Source organism: Astatotilapia calliptera, chromosome 18, assembly GCF_900246225.1.
Source record: "Astatotilapia calliptera chromosome 18, fAstCal1.2, whole genome shotgun sequence".
NCBI classification, from domain to species: domain Eukaryota; kingdom Metazoa; phylum Chordata; class Actinopteri; order Cichliformes; family Cichlidae; genus Astatotilapia; species Astatotilapia calliptera.
This window is the reverse complement of record NC_039319.1, coordinates 22,133,935-22,150,221: the sequence shown is the minus strand read 5'-3', so window position 1 is coordinate 22,150,221 and position 16,287 is coordinate 22,133,935. Positions and strand designations below refer to the sequence as shown.

At 40.3% G+C, this 16,287-nt stretch overlaps 1 protein-coding gene across 1 annotated transcript; it reads left to right on the top strand.

Moving 5' to 3' along the window:
• The first annotated feature begins 12,873 nt into the window (after positions 1-12,873).
• On the top strand, positions 12,874-16,097 carry LOC113010803 (cell wall protein DAN4-like). Its single transcript, XM_026150015.1, has 5 exons — positions 12,874-13,239; positions 13,339-13,447; positions 14,383-14,481; positions 14,668-15,238; positions 16,089-16,097. The coding sequence occupies exons 1-5, from the start codon at positions 13,173-13,175 to the stop codon at positions 16,095-16,097; spliced, it is 855 nt and encodes a 284-aa protein (XP_026005800.1). The 5' UTR covers positions 12,874-13,172.
• Positions 16,098-16,287: the final 190 nt, after the last annotated feature.

Sequence of the window (16,287 nt, the reverse complement as noted above, 5' to 3'; positions counted from 1 at the left end):
TTGCTACCATTTTGAATTTCTGCAAAATAGACGAGGCAGCTACTTCAGTTTTTCACTCTCATTTTCAGAGTGTCTTTGAATTCAGCCCTCTGTAGGTTGATCATTTTCATTTCCATTAAATGATATGACATCCTTTGGTTCCTAACACATTACCCAGTCCATATCAGTATAGATATCAAACATGATTTCTTTTTCCAGTGAGATCTGATGTGTTTTCAAAGTGCTCCTTTTTATATATTATTACATTTATCCATTCATACAATTTAAATAGTTCAGACTGCATGACAAACTGAATGGTGCTTGAATCAAATAAATGAAGCAGGGAGAAATGTCTACAAGTGAAGAGTAAATATGCTCGGCAGCCTGGTGTCTCTCAGGTGTTAAAGCCACATTAATCATTTTGTCCATTTAATGGCAGTAAGCAGCAACAGTAGCAGGGTACATAATATTATTGTATTACAGGTAGCACAGAAACCTTCCTGCTGCGCTGACTTAATTCGATAACGTGAAGTGCAGACGTACAGAAAGTCTCTCTGTTTGACTCGTGCACGGCAAAACAAAGAGCTCCAACTGGCTGATACCCTTTCGAAAAAGAATGATATTTATTTCAAAGTAACTAAAGGTAAATACATGTTTTCTAATGAAGTATGAGGTGTTTCACATTTTCCCCATTCACAATAATGAACACAGAGCAGAGGCACATGCTGGTGTGATTTGTCACCATCTCCCTAGGCCTACACTAATGGACAGACACTCTTTGTGTGCTAAACAAATTAGCTCCATTACTAAGAAGCAGAGAAGGGTGAGACAGACACATAGGGGGGAGAGAGAGAGAGAGGTTTAAGATAAGGGACATGCAAGGAAATAAATGTAGTGAAAGGTAAGCATAAAAGGGAAGGAGTGTGGGGAAGTGATTCATGTATTCTATACGCTGAATAAGTGGGAAAGAAGTCTTATCTAACACCATTTTGTGCGAGTGTATGTGTGAGCCAGGCTAGACATCTAAGCACTCCGAGCCCTCGTGAGAGAGGGCAAATGTGCATTATCGTCCATCCATCACTCACTCATTACTCATTCACTTACTTACACTGAGAAACACGTGCGCACATACACACACACACACGCGCACACACACACACACCCACACACATCCACATACATGAATGCTGATACGCCCTAATACATGCACTTAACACCAGACTGGATGCGAGTGAGACACATTTATCTCCATACAGCTGTGTGGAAACCATTCTGAGTGCATTTGCGAATGTGTATATGTGTGAGCGAACGTGATCCGCCAGGTTTCAGGTCAAAGCAATTCTCTGTTAATCTGATTGACAAGGAGACACCCTCGCCTTCGCCGTCTTCTGTCTTTTTCACCATTTATCACCCATTTTCTCATTTTTCCACCCTTCCTCCTGAATACGTTCCTCCGTTCCTTTCACAAGTTCTCACCTCTTCCTGCCCGTTACACGTTCAATCCTTCAATCGTCACGCTGCTTTTCAGTGTCGTGCCTGTCCTCGCCTCCTCCCTCCTTTTTGCTACTCTTCATCATCCTCCCTCCATCTTGTTTCACCCTTGATGACATAAACACATCATTCTGCCTGCGCCGTGATCGCATTACCTGTGGTAACACGGCTTATAACCACAGCTCCTCTGCCATCCGGAAGTGTGCATGCGTGTGTGGAAACTCCTCAATGCAAGCTTGTGTAAAAATGTGCCCTGAATGGTCAAAGTTAATGAAAAGCGAAGCACAAAGACTTTCCTCTCATTGATGGAAGTGCTGTAGTAGGCCTTGAATCTTTTCACTGGAATTACTACAGTCACATATAAAGTTGTATTAAGTGGAAGGTCATTGTTTTTCAGTGTTAACGTTCTGCAGCATTATGGAGATATCAGCTAGACCTCACGGAAAATTAAATCTGACTGAGTACATTTGTCACACGTCATCCTCACTCTCTCTCTTTTCACTGTTTCTATTTCTAATTAAGGCATTAAAACACTCCCTCCGTATGGTATAAGAGGTGGAATACATACTGAGCAGTGCATCACACAGTAAACATATTTATAACCTGCATTTATTGGACACAGCGATGGGAATGTTGGTCGGATAATTTGGTCCTTTCAAAACATTTGCCAGAAATGTGTCTACTATTGGGTAAACTGTCAACAAAACTTGCTACATATACTAGATTTATGTAATATAAAGCAGGCTTAACAGCAAACCCAGCTGCAACAAAATGACAAGGTTAAAAACTGTGATAACGATGGCAAAGCTGTAATGATTACAGCACAACATCTTTGTAAAATATTCTTCAAGGTATCCTCGTTCACCGGTGCAGTTTTCTCAGAGTTTTTTCATTCAGTAGTTTTCACTGGCTAAATAACAGTCCTTGTAACGTGCAGAGAGTGAGCTTCATTTACATATCTGGATAAGCAGCAAAAGAACAGCTAAGAGGGAAAACATCAAAAGAAAGCAAAGAGTCTATATCGATCCTGTGAAGGAAAAAGATCCCCTGAACCACCACAGAGCGGTGAAGACTCTGAGGAAAGATTCTGAAAGTAGTTTTTTTTTTTTGTTTGTGTGCATTAATCTTTGGGTAAATCCAGGAGTGAAACTGACATGGAGGTCAGAGTATCTGAACCTCTGCACCTATAAGGTTAAAGCTATTGTATCCTAATCAGCAGAGGTTCCACAGCTCTGGCCTAACAACGTCTAACCCCTTGTATGGACGTATTTGAAGTGCGAGTCAAAGGTGATGATGCAACCAGAAGTGCAATACTCACACAAATTGGCTCTTGTTTAGAGGCTAAAAAAGAGAAATGCTTTGCTGGTGTCTCCTTAGACATTATCATAGTGATTTAATGATATGCTGCAGGCCTCATTTAAACTCTTAGCAGCTGCTTGGGATCTATACCGCCATGTCGCTCAGCAATCAATATCCCTTACACACACACACTCCCACACGTACTCATGCCCTGGGAGGAATTTCTTTTATCGGGAAACATCAGATCAAGCTGATACACTTGAATGGCTATTGGGGCCAGATTGACTCACAGTGAGGGGACTCAGGATCAATGTTTTTGCTCGGAAGCCAAACTCGTCCGGTTGTTTTGTGTGTGTGTGTGTGTGTGTGTGTGTGTGTGTGTGTGTGTGTGTGTGTGTGTGTGTGTGTGTGTGTGCTGGAGCGTGTGTAGAGGGAGTGTTAGCCTGCTCAACCAGCTGTCTGCTTATTCATGGCATATTAATATTAAGATGGCAGAGGCGAGGATCAGAGGACAGACCGGCAGCTCCAGAACAGGCCGAGCGCATCCGTGGACTCGCCTGACAAGAAAGGCCCCTAGCTGAGCTCTCCCGCTGGGTTCAAGAGACAAAGACAAGTGCCTGTGTTTCCAAACATCAGCCCCTCTCACCGCCCAGAGGTCAGGAACTTGAAATAATCTAGCTCAAGCAGGAGGGACCAGGCTTCCCTTGTGCACGCGCAGACTTACAGACACACACACACACACACACACACACACACACACACACACACACACACACACACACACACACACACACACACACATTTAGGGATTAAAGCTTTGATACGACCCTGCTTAACCCAACAGCGGAACAAATGGCGGGGTGTCACAGGGGAAGAGGGGGGCTGAGGGAAGAAAGTTCTTAAGGGTGGGGGGTCTACGTGGGCAGAAAGACAAAATATGGCGGTGAAGGGGATTATGGCAATCAAGGGGCATGTGCTCGACAGACAGATATCTAACGCATGTTCCCTAACAGACTTCAGAAGAAGCAAGAGGGTGATATGGACTGAATGGACTGTATGATCAAAGCAGACAAATAAAGAGAGGATGTAGAGACGGGGGAGACCTTGATGCAGTGAGTTATGAATGAGCTTTGGTGGTCTAAAAGCGACTTGTGCTCTTTGATCTGCCTCTAATAATATTTCTCAGACACAACCTCATCTGAGATGCCACTGCCAAAGGGAGACAAATGTCTGACGACCAGATACAAAAAAATCAATCAGTCGATTTATCAGCTGTCTGCGCGCTGCATCACTTTTTTAAGCACAACAAACCGCTCGACTTTATTTGTGATGTTTAGAATGGGAAGTCTAAATTATTCTGGGCCCGCTGACATTTTTTGGCCTCACGCTATACTGAAGAGGAGAATAATGTCAGCTATAGCCTAGGGGTTGCAGCGGCTGTATTTTTTGCCACTCTGGTCTACTGGGCTAAATTTGGATGACTCTCTCAGAGCCTGTCAAGTGCCAGCTTTCATTTACTCACTGAAGAGAAAGCACGCCATCTAGTGCACCAGTATGAAAGCTCACAAGTCGAAAAGCAGATCACGCATTAGAGCAGTACATCAGTGTGTGTCATCTATGGAGAAGAAGTGACGCTTTACTGGAGTAAGAAGAAGATGACTGTAGAGTAAGATCTGTGCTGACTCATTTAAGTTCAGTTGCAGCTGAGAAGAAAAGTTGTGCCGATGATGGCTCATAGCACGTTTTATTTACTCATAGTTGGGAAAAGTTGAAAATTAGATGGAGTACTGCAAAGACAATTATTTATCCTGTGGAGATGACAACAAGGTAGGATGTGAAGAATTTAGGGTGCAAATATATTTTAAATCTTTTGTAACTTCCAAAAGTCCCACACTATTTTAATGGTGTACCTCAAATTGAATAAAAATGTGTGTTATCTGGTCTAATGTTGGGTTTTTCTCATCTTGGGAAACAGCCAAGATGATTTAAATGCCACATTATTTTTATTTTCCACAGCTTCACACTGGGATCTCCTGGAAGATACACAAAATGAAATGAAGAATAAATGCAAATGCTGATGTTATCCTTTCTGGATGTTCATGTATTACTTTACAATTACATCAACAAAGAAATAAATATTCTTAGACTTGGAACACAGTATTCACCGAGTCCTGATTAACACCACAAAACACTGGGAAAAAAAGCGCACCTCCCCCTCTGGACTAATGGGCCCATTTTACCAAATCTATGAAGAGGAGTGGACAATTTGCTGTCTATAATAGCACAGGCCAAAAGAGACAGGTTACTCAGGCGAAGAAACCCCACTCCATCTGAAATGATCATGCTGGATCAGTTGTGGCATTGCGCGTCTCCCAACCGTGAAGAACTGCGAGCCGAGGGCTCCTATAATTAAAGCGCTTATTGATTAGACTTTGCGCTCCTGCGTCCCCTGAACCGTGAGCCAGAGGCACGGGGCGGGTCGGTCACTCTCACAGACATTCAAATCACCCCAGAGCCACAGGGGCAATGTCTATGCTAATGTCTATGATAATATAGCCCCCAGTTTAAGTCGATTATTGATGCTTTCTCTAAATGGACGGTTGATCCACAATTGAAGCTTTATGTGAACGGGTCAATAGCAAGGAGATTGATACTGGGCATGGGGTCAGTCTCATTTCAACCTCACCGGTTTCAGGAAATGAATTGCGAATTGCTTTGTTAATTGGAGCATTAATTGGAAAGTAAATGACATTTCTCAATTCCAAGTGGGATTTCTGTTCGTCCCTCGGCACTGAACAGAAATATACAATATCCATGTATAAAGGCCCCGGGGAAGAGGTCAGAGACCCTCATTTGCTGAGGATCAATCTGTCGCTAGTTTTAATTCAGACATTTCTTTCCTTTTTAATAAGTTTTGTCAAATAGTTTCTGTTTTTTGCACGTGTGTATGTGTGTGTGTTTAAGAAGAAGACAGAGGGGAGAAAAATGAAAAGAGCATAAGAACATATAGAGTACTGCGAGTCCCATGGTAAAAGTCAACAGGAGAACTGATCTTACGTATATCTGGACCAGACAATAACAATGGTTGATGGTTGATGGACCTCTGGTGGGCGCTGGTGTTGGGGCCAAAGCAGAGCATCGTGCAATCAGTCTGAGAAAGGTCGGCGTATTGATCGGTGCGTATGGCTCCACTGTTACATATCAAAAACATCTTTGCTCTTCCCAACACTGACTTAAAGTACACTGCTCTTTACAACCGTCCGTCCCCAGACAGCCATTCAGCTTGTGAAGCTGAGGCAACATCATCTTTTAGGCTCCAAACCCAGACCTATAGTTCTTTGTTACCACATTCGTGGCCTTTATAGGAGTTCCCCGGCAGTATTTTCTTATTTGTGCTTGAGATAAATGGAAAGATGTCTGTTTGATCACAATAATGCCGCAAAAATTAAAATCTTTCCCAAACTGATTAATATAAGCCCTCAGTGTTAGGTGGGGGAGATTAAAATTAAACCTTGATCTATCTGGAGTTGATTCTTCATCAAACAAAGAGAGGGGACACAGCCAAAAACACGCATCTGATGAGACACTTCTTTAATTACTGGTGTCATTTCCATTATGCCACTCAAACTGTGTCTTTGCCTGTAGGTGCTCTGAACTGTGCTCTAACCACTGATCTGTGTCATGTGGGAAAACTCTATTTTTCACCCCGGTCTGATCCCACACACACTTTAAGAAGCTGGCACAGAAAAGTACAAAGAGGGCACGACTGTACATGACTCATGACGAGGTGTGAATTAGGTCTACACAGTACGATGAGAAAGCAGCGGTTTGAGGCACGGGTTTTTGGCTTCCTTCGTCTTTTATTTGTATGGTTTCTGAAACAACCACTGCAATTAATGCAGCTTCACTTTGCTTCACGTGTGAATACGTTCTTAAGTAGGCCCTCATGTCCACGTATAGGAGCATGACAGTGTGCTTCTCATTCCCATTTGCAGTCGATATTGGATGAGGATATGAGAGTTGGTATTGATTGCAATTTCCTGCAACGCTACGTTCCACTCTCTTGCTTTATCAGGAGACTAATTCCTATCAGCTACGCTGTCGGCCAACCAACAGCCTTGGCTGCTGCCCAGGACAACAGCTAATGAATAAGAGAGGAGTGAATAATCCAGCGAGGCATTTCTCCTCTGACAAACAGGTTGCTACGGGGACGATAATGATGAGTCTGGGATATTGGCTGTGGGGAAATGTGTACGTGTATTAGTGCGCATCAGCAGCCAGGTTGCGTTTGTTTGCATGTGTGCCTGTGCGCTTCAGTATGTGTATTTGTAAGATGTTTGTGCTCCATGCATGCTTGCACCAGCCAAGTCTTCACTGATTTTAATGGCGAGATGTTTGGGATGTCAGACATTTGCGTGCCTTGGGATTTGCTGTTGTTGAGTGAAGTCATCAAGGGCATGAAGCCAGCTGACAGCAGCTGGAGAGCCAATCAGGTGTTTATTTTTGCTATAATTGTGGAGCTAAGTAATAATGTTGTCCTTCCTGAGATGCATCAGGGTCCAGGTATACAGTGAAAGTTTTACTTTTTTGTTGTCTTTTTTTCTTTTCATACCAGTTTCAATAGGAGAATCTCTTTTAAAAAACATAGCACTTGTTTTAGTGGACTACATCCACTGTCCAAACCTTTTTTTTTTACTATATTCACTTTTTTTCCTTTTAAATTTCATCCCTCTTCCTGTTTTTTGTTAGTTTGAGTTTTAAACCGAGTTGATTATACTGTAAGTCTCTGTGGCTGAAATGCTGATTTAAATCTCTAAATATCCTGCTGCACACATTTCAGGTGCCTACTCTTTTCCATACCACTTGCTTCCATCTCCCCGATTAAGCATTTATCCTTTCTTCTTAGTTATTCTAGTTTAAAATAAAACGGCCTACAATATCTTTCATCAATAGCTGCAACCCTCTTTGTGTTTTGACTTAGTGTGAAAGTGGCAGGAACATGCAAGGCACCCATAAAGTGATTCAAATGTTTTGTTTTTGTGTTCATGCTGGAAATAATTCTGATGTAACTGTAAGTTTTGACGTGGCTTCCAATATTCCAATAGCCAAAAAAAATTTCAACCTTCTGTTGGGGGGTTGCCAATGCAGGGCCATTAGCCAAAGTGTAGTTGTGTTGTTGATAACCTATTCAAATTCAGTCAGTCACTGATATTAATTCACTAACTGACTGTGAGAAAAGTGTACAGTTCTTGTAAGCGCCAGACGTCTGCTTTATATTTTTATTTACGATCGAGTTCATGTTTGTTTTATAATTCATAGATTCATTACATAAGTCATCTTTTCAGGATTAATAAATATGAAAATATATGTGTTTATGTAAAGTAATTTTAAGTCACTGTTTTGGGATTGGAACCTAAAAGGGGGTACCTCTCACTTTAAGTATGTAAGTGCAATAGTAGCATGAAACCCTATGTGAGAGGGAAGGGGAGGAGCATGGACAGAGAGGTTAGGAGTCTCACGGTTTTCTGACCGTGTGCACAGGTAGTTCTGGATAACTGCTATTTTTTGGAACTTTCATGCTTATTTAGGAAGGAGTTCATTGTTACATCTTCAGTTTGTAATAAATAAACAGTCTTCAAATCATAATGCAACTGGAAGCATTTCTTTTGGAAACCAGGAACACGCGTCAGCCATAGACTCCCCTTTTTGAACTTGGTTTATTGGAAATTACCCTACAGTTCTAATGAAATCTGCTAAATTTGTGGCTTGCATCAACTTCTAGCTTTAGTGATAAGTATCTCTGTGTCTATGTGCAGTATATGTACAAGTAGTTATGATCATGCACATGTGGTTTTACCTCTGAGCTCTATATGTCGTATTATGGGTTGGCATGCGGTGAACAGAACAGTTCCTATCTTTTCTGTTAAATTTTAGGCTGTGCAGACCATTTGCATTCACAGAATTGAAGCTTGACTTCTGAAGAACAAGCCTAAAGTAGAGTACTGAAGATGCAGTCAAGTTTGATTGTAGCCGCTCTTCTCTGTTTCACAACCTGGATGAGCTCAGTCTGTGCAAGTGAGTACTGCAAGGAAGAAATAGTTTTTCATTTACTTTATGGTCTGACTGTTTTTAATGGATAAAATTAATGCAACTTTTTCTGTGTGTGACATTTTCAGCCCCTATAAGTTGTTGTGTCACGTGGTCCAAAGCCAGAGTCTCACTTGACCGAATTGTGAGTTACGCCATTCAGAGTGAAGATACTTGTCGCATCAAAGCAGTACAGTAAGTTTATAGACAGCTTCACACTATATTGAAAAATATGTACTTGCTCTTCATTCAAAGGTGTTGGCCAGCTGTTGTGGGCGGAGTTTCCTACTCCAGTCCGAAGACATGCTTGATAGATTAACTAATTATTCTAAATTGACAGCAAGGTTAGATGTGAACTTGAATGCTTGTAAGTGTTCATATCGCTTCACATGGTATTAATGTATCCCTCTACTGCACACATTTTAATGTTACTTGATAAAAATGCCTCCCCATCATCTATTGGTGAAAATATTTTCCTGTAGATATCCAACACTAGTAACAAATTCTACAGAAAGCTATGAATTTACAGATTTTTTACATAATGTTAAAAAAAACCATTAAGTAAAAGGAAAACTCATAGCATGACCCAATAGACCCAATAGAAACTAATTAAAAAAACTCACAAGGTTTTATTGTACAGAATGAGTTACTTGCACATCTCAGAAATGGAACTGGGAATGTAAAAGCAACAGATGTAGAACTGAGGAGCATAAGATAGATGCTCCACTCAAAGGTAAGGCCACCTGCTCAACGCAGACCTCAAAAAAAGAGCAAATACAGCAATACAAAACACAAGCGCAAACTAGTGCCTACTACGATGAGATCATGTGAAATTTCAAAAAGCAGTTATTCTAACCTGCAAAAATCCAAATGACTTTCAGTGTACCTATAATCACAAATAACTGATTCACATACAAAATGCGAGGTACTGTCTAAACAGATGTGGGTCATAAGCGACTATAAAAAATTTTTACCAAATTTTCAGTGCAAGCAAAAATACAGGTTTAAACCTCTGTATTCCATTGCACCATTTTGTAATAAAGCAAATTCTTTGAAAATCGTTCACAGAAATTCCAGCAGATCATTTGTAGGGGTTTCTGGTTTATAGTGGATGATGTTGCAGAAAAGGTTTACAAATTCACTGTATACTGGAATTGTAAATTTACCATCAGATGCAATTGAGAAGGATCTGTTATTATTATTATTATTATTATTATTATTATTATTATTATTATTTATAAGCAGGAAGTAAGATTCTTCGCCTTGGGCTTGGATAGGTGCAGAGCACAGAGAAAACATGCAAATTCGATTCCTTATCGATTCCCTTATCGATTGTTATTGGTTGCACTTTGAGAGTCACAACCCTCTCTAAGCAGCATATCAAAGAAATTATCATCCAAAATAATAAGAATCAGAATCAGAATCAAAATCAGAAATCAGAATCAGAAAGGGTTTTACTGCCAAATGTTGAACAGGTTTACAACATTTGGAAATTGCTGCGGTACTTAGTGCAAAACATACTGTCAGATAAAGCTCAAATAAACATAAAAATAAAAATTAAAAGTGCTAAGTAGATAGATATATACATGAGTGCAGGTGGTGATGTATGAAAAGCATACAAGAGTGAAAACAGATATAAGATCCCTTGAAAAATTATATAAATGAAACTTGTATGTTTTGGATACTTACTAAAACAATATATGAAAGTAATGAGAAAGTGGCCACTTTCATGAGTAAATCATATAAGCCTTATATGATTCACTATATGAAGTAGGCCACATCTTATGCAAGTCTTTTATAAGTTTTTACTATTTCTTTTCCATATGGTCTGTGTCTTCAAACTTAACTGAACATCTCTGTGTTTGATTAGAAATAATGTCAAAAATGCACTACAGGTGTCATTAATGACTAACAATTGCAGGTTATGGACCGTGCTTGGAAAGATAATTTTCACCAACCTGACGCTGTGTGGACAAAAAAAGCTACTCAGAAGGTCGACAAGAAGTACTTAAAAGAGAAAAAGAGAAAAAAAAACCTTCATAAGCAAGAAGTGAAACTTTTTAGATCAAGAATCTTTTTTGCGATTGGTTCCTCTGTCTAGATAGGTGGTCTGCACCAATCTAGACACAGGACACAGAAAATGAGAGAACATGGAGACTTGCTGTGAGGCCTCTAAATCTGTTTGCACCTACCAGTATATACAAATAATGTCAAAACTGTATTTCAGTGCAATTAATGACTGACTAACAATTACAGGTTACGGACTGTGCTTGGAAAGACAATATGCGCTAATCCCAATGCTGACTGGACAAGAAAAGCAATGGAGTGGGTGGACAGGGAGAATTCGCAAAAGGGATTCGCAAGTGACATGACACCAACAACGTCCACTGCATCCCCAGCATCAGGAAACATCCCTCAGAAGGACAAGGAGACAGGGCAGAGCCTGATTATGTTTTGTCAAATACACTGCTGTGTAGTTCCATGGACTAAGAACATGTTGTGTCCCACTAACTAGCTAAGCAGCAGCAACAGTAAGTGACATTACACCAGCAGCGTTAAAAAACACACACACTTAAAGACTGGCAGATTGGGGAAAGAACACAGGGAAAAAACAAAGAGAGGAAAAAAGGGCAAAAACATGAAAAGACTTCAAATTTGCCAAAATCAGCTGTTCTTCTGTTTAATTAAACCCATCATGGTATAATTCTACGCTGTCTTCTTATTCGTGCCTCTCTTTTGTGTCTTGTAAACATTGTTTTCTGTTGTCTTCGCATGCATTGCCCTGACCTCTTCTACTATATACAGCACAGTAGTCACTCACTTATTTCCTTTTTTAATTTCACCCATCATCTATTTCTTTGTCATTTTAAATTTTAAAATGAGACAACTTCATTATTGGTCTCCATGACTGGTTGTGAAATGCTGGTGTTATGCTCTAGGACTGGCATGTGCTGCCTCCTGCACACACTATTGATGCCTACTCTTTCCTGTATGCTACTTCCTTCCTTCCTGCTCTCCAATACAGCTTTTACCCTTTCTTCTGGTTTGTTCTACTTTGGTATGAAATAAAACTGCCTGCAGTCTCTCTCACGAGCAGCTGTGAGGGACGCCAGTCATGTTTGTACTTATTCTGAAAATAAAAGAAACACGTATTTAACCCAGAAATATACCCAGAAACTTTGTTTTGTTTATTTGTGGGAATTTATTCTAATGTAACTCCAAGCTGTGACACATCTTCAGATGTTCTAACAATATGTTGACATGATTATAGTTCATAGTAGTTTACAAAGGGGACAATATCATTGTCCTCTTAAATCCTCTGCATTTCCAGTGTTGAATTACGAGTCCTGTTCTGCTCCTGACTGTGAGGATTTGGTTGATGTTTAAAGTCAGTTTCCCAGGATTCCACATGCTAAAACTGCTGATTTCACGATTTAATTGTTAATTTAAAAGAAGGAAATTAAGCTTAACGGTCCTGCGATGTTAGTCACTACACACCCATACAATTGCGAGAAAGGGCCAAAAATAAATGTAACCTCTTATATGGGTATAGCATGTGCGTAAAGGGCTAATGACGAAGGCTTAGCTGAGAACCACCCTTTCATGTATGATTCTGTGGTTGACAGCAGGATGAAAGAGGTGACTTAATTCTCTCATAGATGTTTTAGATAAGAATGAATCAAATTCAAACACTCACTGAATTCAATTCACTAATTGACTGTGTGAAATCCCCACTTTCCTAATTAACATTCAGTGTTAATTCACGCTCAAATTCAATGTTTCTTTAAGCTAGCAAACTTTTCAAACTCGTAGTGACAGTGGAGGCAATTGTGGCTTTCAGAGTGAGCACAAAGGGAAGTGATGAGTATCTCTCTGTGTGTACAAGTAACTATGCTTATGTGTGTTTGTATTTCTATACGCTGCTGTTTGTGTTGCATTGTGGGCAGGTCTGTGGTGAAAGGACTGTTTGTCATTTTTAGCTTGTAACAGATGAAGTCAATATTTCCTTTCCCCACTATGTGGCCATAGTGACTATCCCCCCATGATGAAAGGTCTGGGTGGGGTGGGGGAGTAGCAGAGGGGCTTATGTTTTATAAGAGGCGAGATCAAAAATTTAATGCTCAGAATGACTGAGAGAACTTCACAAGCTGGAAACGTCATAAACCCCACGCCTGCTGCGTGAGCAACACTGCTTTGATTCGACACTCCGTTATCTGATCAGAAAGGAGTAAGATTACTTAGCAGGCTGTAAAGGTTTGCACTGACAGAATCAAGACTCAACTTCTGAAGAGCAAACCCAAAGCGCAATACTGAAGATGAAGTCCAGCCTGGTTGTAACCACTCTTCTCTGCTTCACCACCTGGATGAGCTTGGCCTTTGCCAGTGAGTATTGCAAGGAAAGAAAAAAAAGGATTTTCATTCACTGTGTGGTCTTTCTTCAGGGTAAAAATTAATGTGACTTTGTCTGTGTGACTTTTTCAGGACCTGGAGAAAGCTGTTGTGTCTCGTGGTCCAAAACCAGAGTCCCACTTGACCGAATTGTGAATTATGCCATTCAGTCTGAAGATACTTGTCGCATCAAAGCAGTACGGTATGTGTTCATAAAACCTCACACTGTACTTTAACTTGTATTTTAGTAAAAAAGTTTTTAGTAAAAATAAAACACGTGCGACATGAAGATTCTGGGTTCAAAGCTGTTGGCCAGCTGGGGTCTTTTCTAGATGTTTCACCAGTCCAAAGACAGGCCTGAGTAACTAGTCATTCTAAATTGACATCAGGTGTAAATGTACATGTGAATGACTGTATGTGGTCCTGTGATGGACCGGCGTCCTGTCCACGGTCCACTTTGCCTCTCGCCTTAGGCTGACTTTGGGCGAGAGTACTTTTCCTAAACCTGAAATGTATGGATGGGTATAAAATAATAAAATTCAGATAACCTGAATGTTTTTAAATTGTCTTCATAAATGATATAACAAATAAATAATTTAACCCTCTAAGCAAAGAGATGGTCCAGGAAAACTTTGTTAAAAACTGAGTGAATATTGAACTGTTAGAAAAAGAATCCTTTTAGATGAGAAGCGAAACTTCTTCATTTAACTGCAGTACAGTCGCCCTCTTTTCAAGTTCTTATGACTACCATGACTTAGATGACCAAGAACGGACTCCGACAACGTAACACTAGGTGTAACTGAGAGGGAACAATTTTGCTATAAATATTAACTTTTATTTTATAGGGGAAGTGAAACGTTTTAGACAAAAAACTCTTTGTGGGAATGTCATTGGCCTAGAAAAGCGACTATTACTTGTAATATTATTGAGAGTCAGGAGAAATCAGAGCACAGAGAGAACATGCAAACTCCACACAGACCGTGCCCAGATTTGAACTCAGGGCCGCCACACAGTGAGGCAACAGAGCCAACCAGCCTCTTTCTTTAAACTTAACATGTACCAAATATGCCAGAATATATTTAGAAATAATGTCAAAACTGTATTTCAGTGCAATTAATGACTGACTAACAATTACAGGTTACGGACTGTGCTTGGAAAGACAATATGCGCTAATCCCAATGCTGACTGGACAATAAAAGCAATGGAGTGGGTGGACAAGAAGAAAGCACCAACAACATCCACAACAACAACATCCAAACCAGCATCCACACCAGAAGCATCCTCACTATCAACATCCACACCAACAACATCCGCACCAACAACATCCACATCAACATCCACAACAACAACATCCGCACCAACAACATCCACACCAGCATCCACACCAGAAGCATCCTCCCTATCAACATCCACACCAACAACATCCACAACAACAACATCCAAACCAGCATCCACACCAGAAGCATCCTCACTATCAACATCCGCACCAACAACATCCGCAAAAACAACATCCACAACAACAACATCCACACCAACAACATCCACACCAACAACATACAAACCAGCATCCACACCAGAATCATCCTCACTCTCAACATCTGCACCAACAACATCCACATCAGCAACATCCACAACAACAACATCCACACCAACAACATCCACAACAACAACATCCACACCAACAACATCCACACCAACAACATACAAACCAGCATCCACACCAGAATCATCCTCACTCTCAACATCTGCACCAACAACATCCACATCAGCAACATCCACAACAACAACATCTACAACAACAACATCCACACCAACAACATCTGCACCAAGAACATCCACAAAAACAACATCCACAACAACAACATCCACAACAACAACATCCACAACAACAACATCCACAACAACAACATCCACACCAACAACATCCACACCAACAACAGCCACAACAACAGCATCTACAAAAACAACATCCACACCAACAACATCCACAACAGCATCCGCACCAACAACATCCACACCAACAACATCTACAACAACAACATCCACACCAACAGCATCCGCACCAACAGCATTCGCACCAACAACATCCACACCAACAACATCTACAAAAACAACATCCACAACAACAACATCCACAACAACAACATCCACAACAACAACATCCACAACTAAAACATCTACAACAACAAAATCCTCACTATCAACAACATCCACACCACCAGCATCCGCACCAACAACATCCACAACAACAACATCCACAACAACAACAACATCCACAACAACATCCACAACAACAACAACATCCACAAAATCAAAAAATATCTCTCTGACGAAGTGCAGAAGAAGGAAAGGACAGAGGAAAATGCCATGAGAGGGAACAAGAAACGATGTGTTTGAGAAATCACAAAACATTTCAAACTTATCATAGTCGGCAAATGTTGCTCTTTTTTATTGTACTCTTCCTGCTTTATTTCATCAACAGTACCTGATAAAAGTAACATTAATCTCTCTATATATTACCATATATCACCATTCTTTGTTTTCATATTGTTGTCATGTACAAAAATGTATTTTAAAGTTTTCCCACTTTTAACTGCCAATAAAGCACTTTCCAGCAAATATTGTGTTTTTGTCATAATCAGTTAAAACAGGATTTAATTAGAATTATTCATACTCTGGTCGCTGTCGTTGCTCGTACCTTTAACTGCACACTAACCTCTAATGTTTGTCAAATGAGGAAACTCTGCTTTCTGAACCTACTCACTCTTTATTTACTATAATAAAGTGATTTTAATTTAATCCAATCTCTCTCATTTTAAAAACTGACTCGATTACATCATCAGTTTGCCTAGTGATGTAATCATTAGTATCAGTCTGCTAAAACTTCTCAGACTGATGCTTTTCAAATTCAATCACTCACTGATCTTAACTCACTTTCTCACCGTGAAAACTTTCCATGGTTTAAATTACCACGCCACATGCCACCTAAAATGCAGGTCACCTGTGGCTTTCAGATTGAATATAAAGGAAGTGGATTAATCT

Excerpts from the sequence above, each read along its gene's own strand:
- LOC113010803 (XM_026150015.1), top strand. The coding sequence starts at position 13,173 with ATGAAGTCCAGCCTGGTTGTAACCACTCTTCTCTGCTTCACCACCTGG. Across the intron at positions 13,240-13,338 it reads GATGAGCTTGGCCTTTGCCA|GACCTGGAGAAAGCTGTTGT; the intron begins GTGAGTATTGCA and ends TGACTTTTTCAG. Across the intron at positions 13,448-14,382 it reads TGTCGCATCAAAGCAGTACG|GTTACGGACTGTGCTTGGAA; the intron begins GTATGTGTTCAT and ends TAACAATTACAG.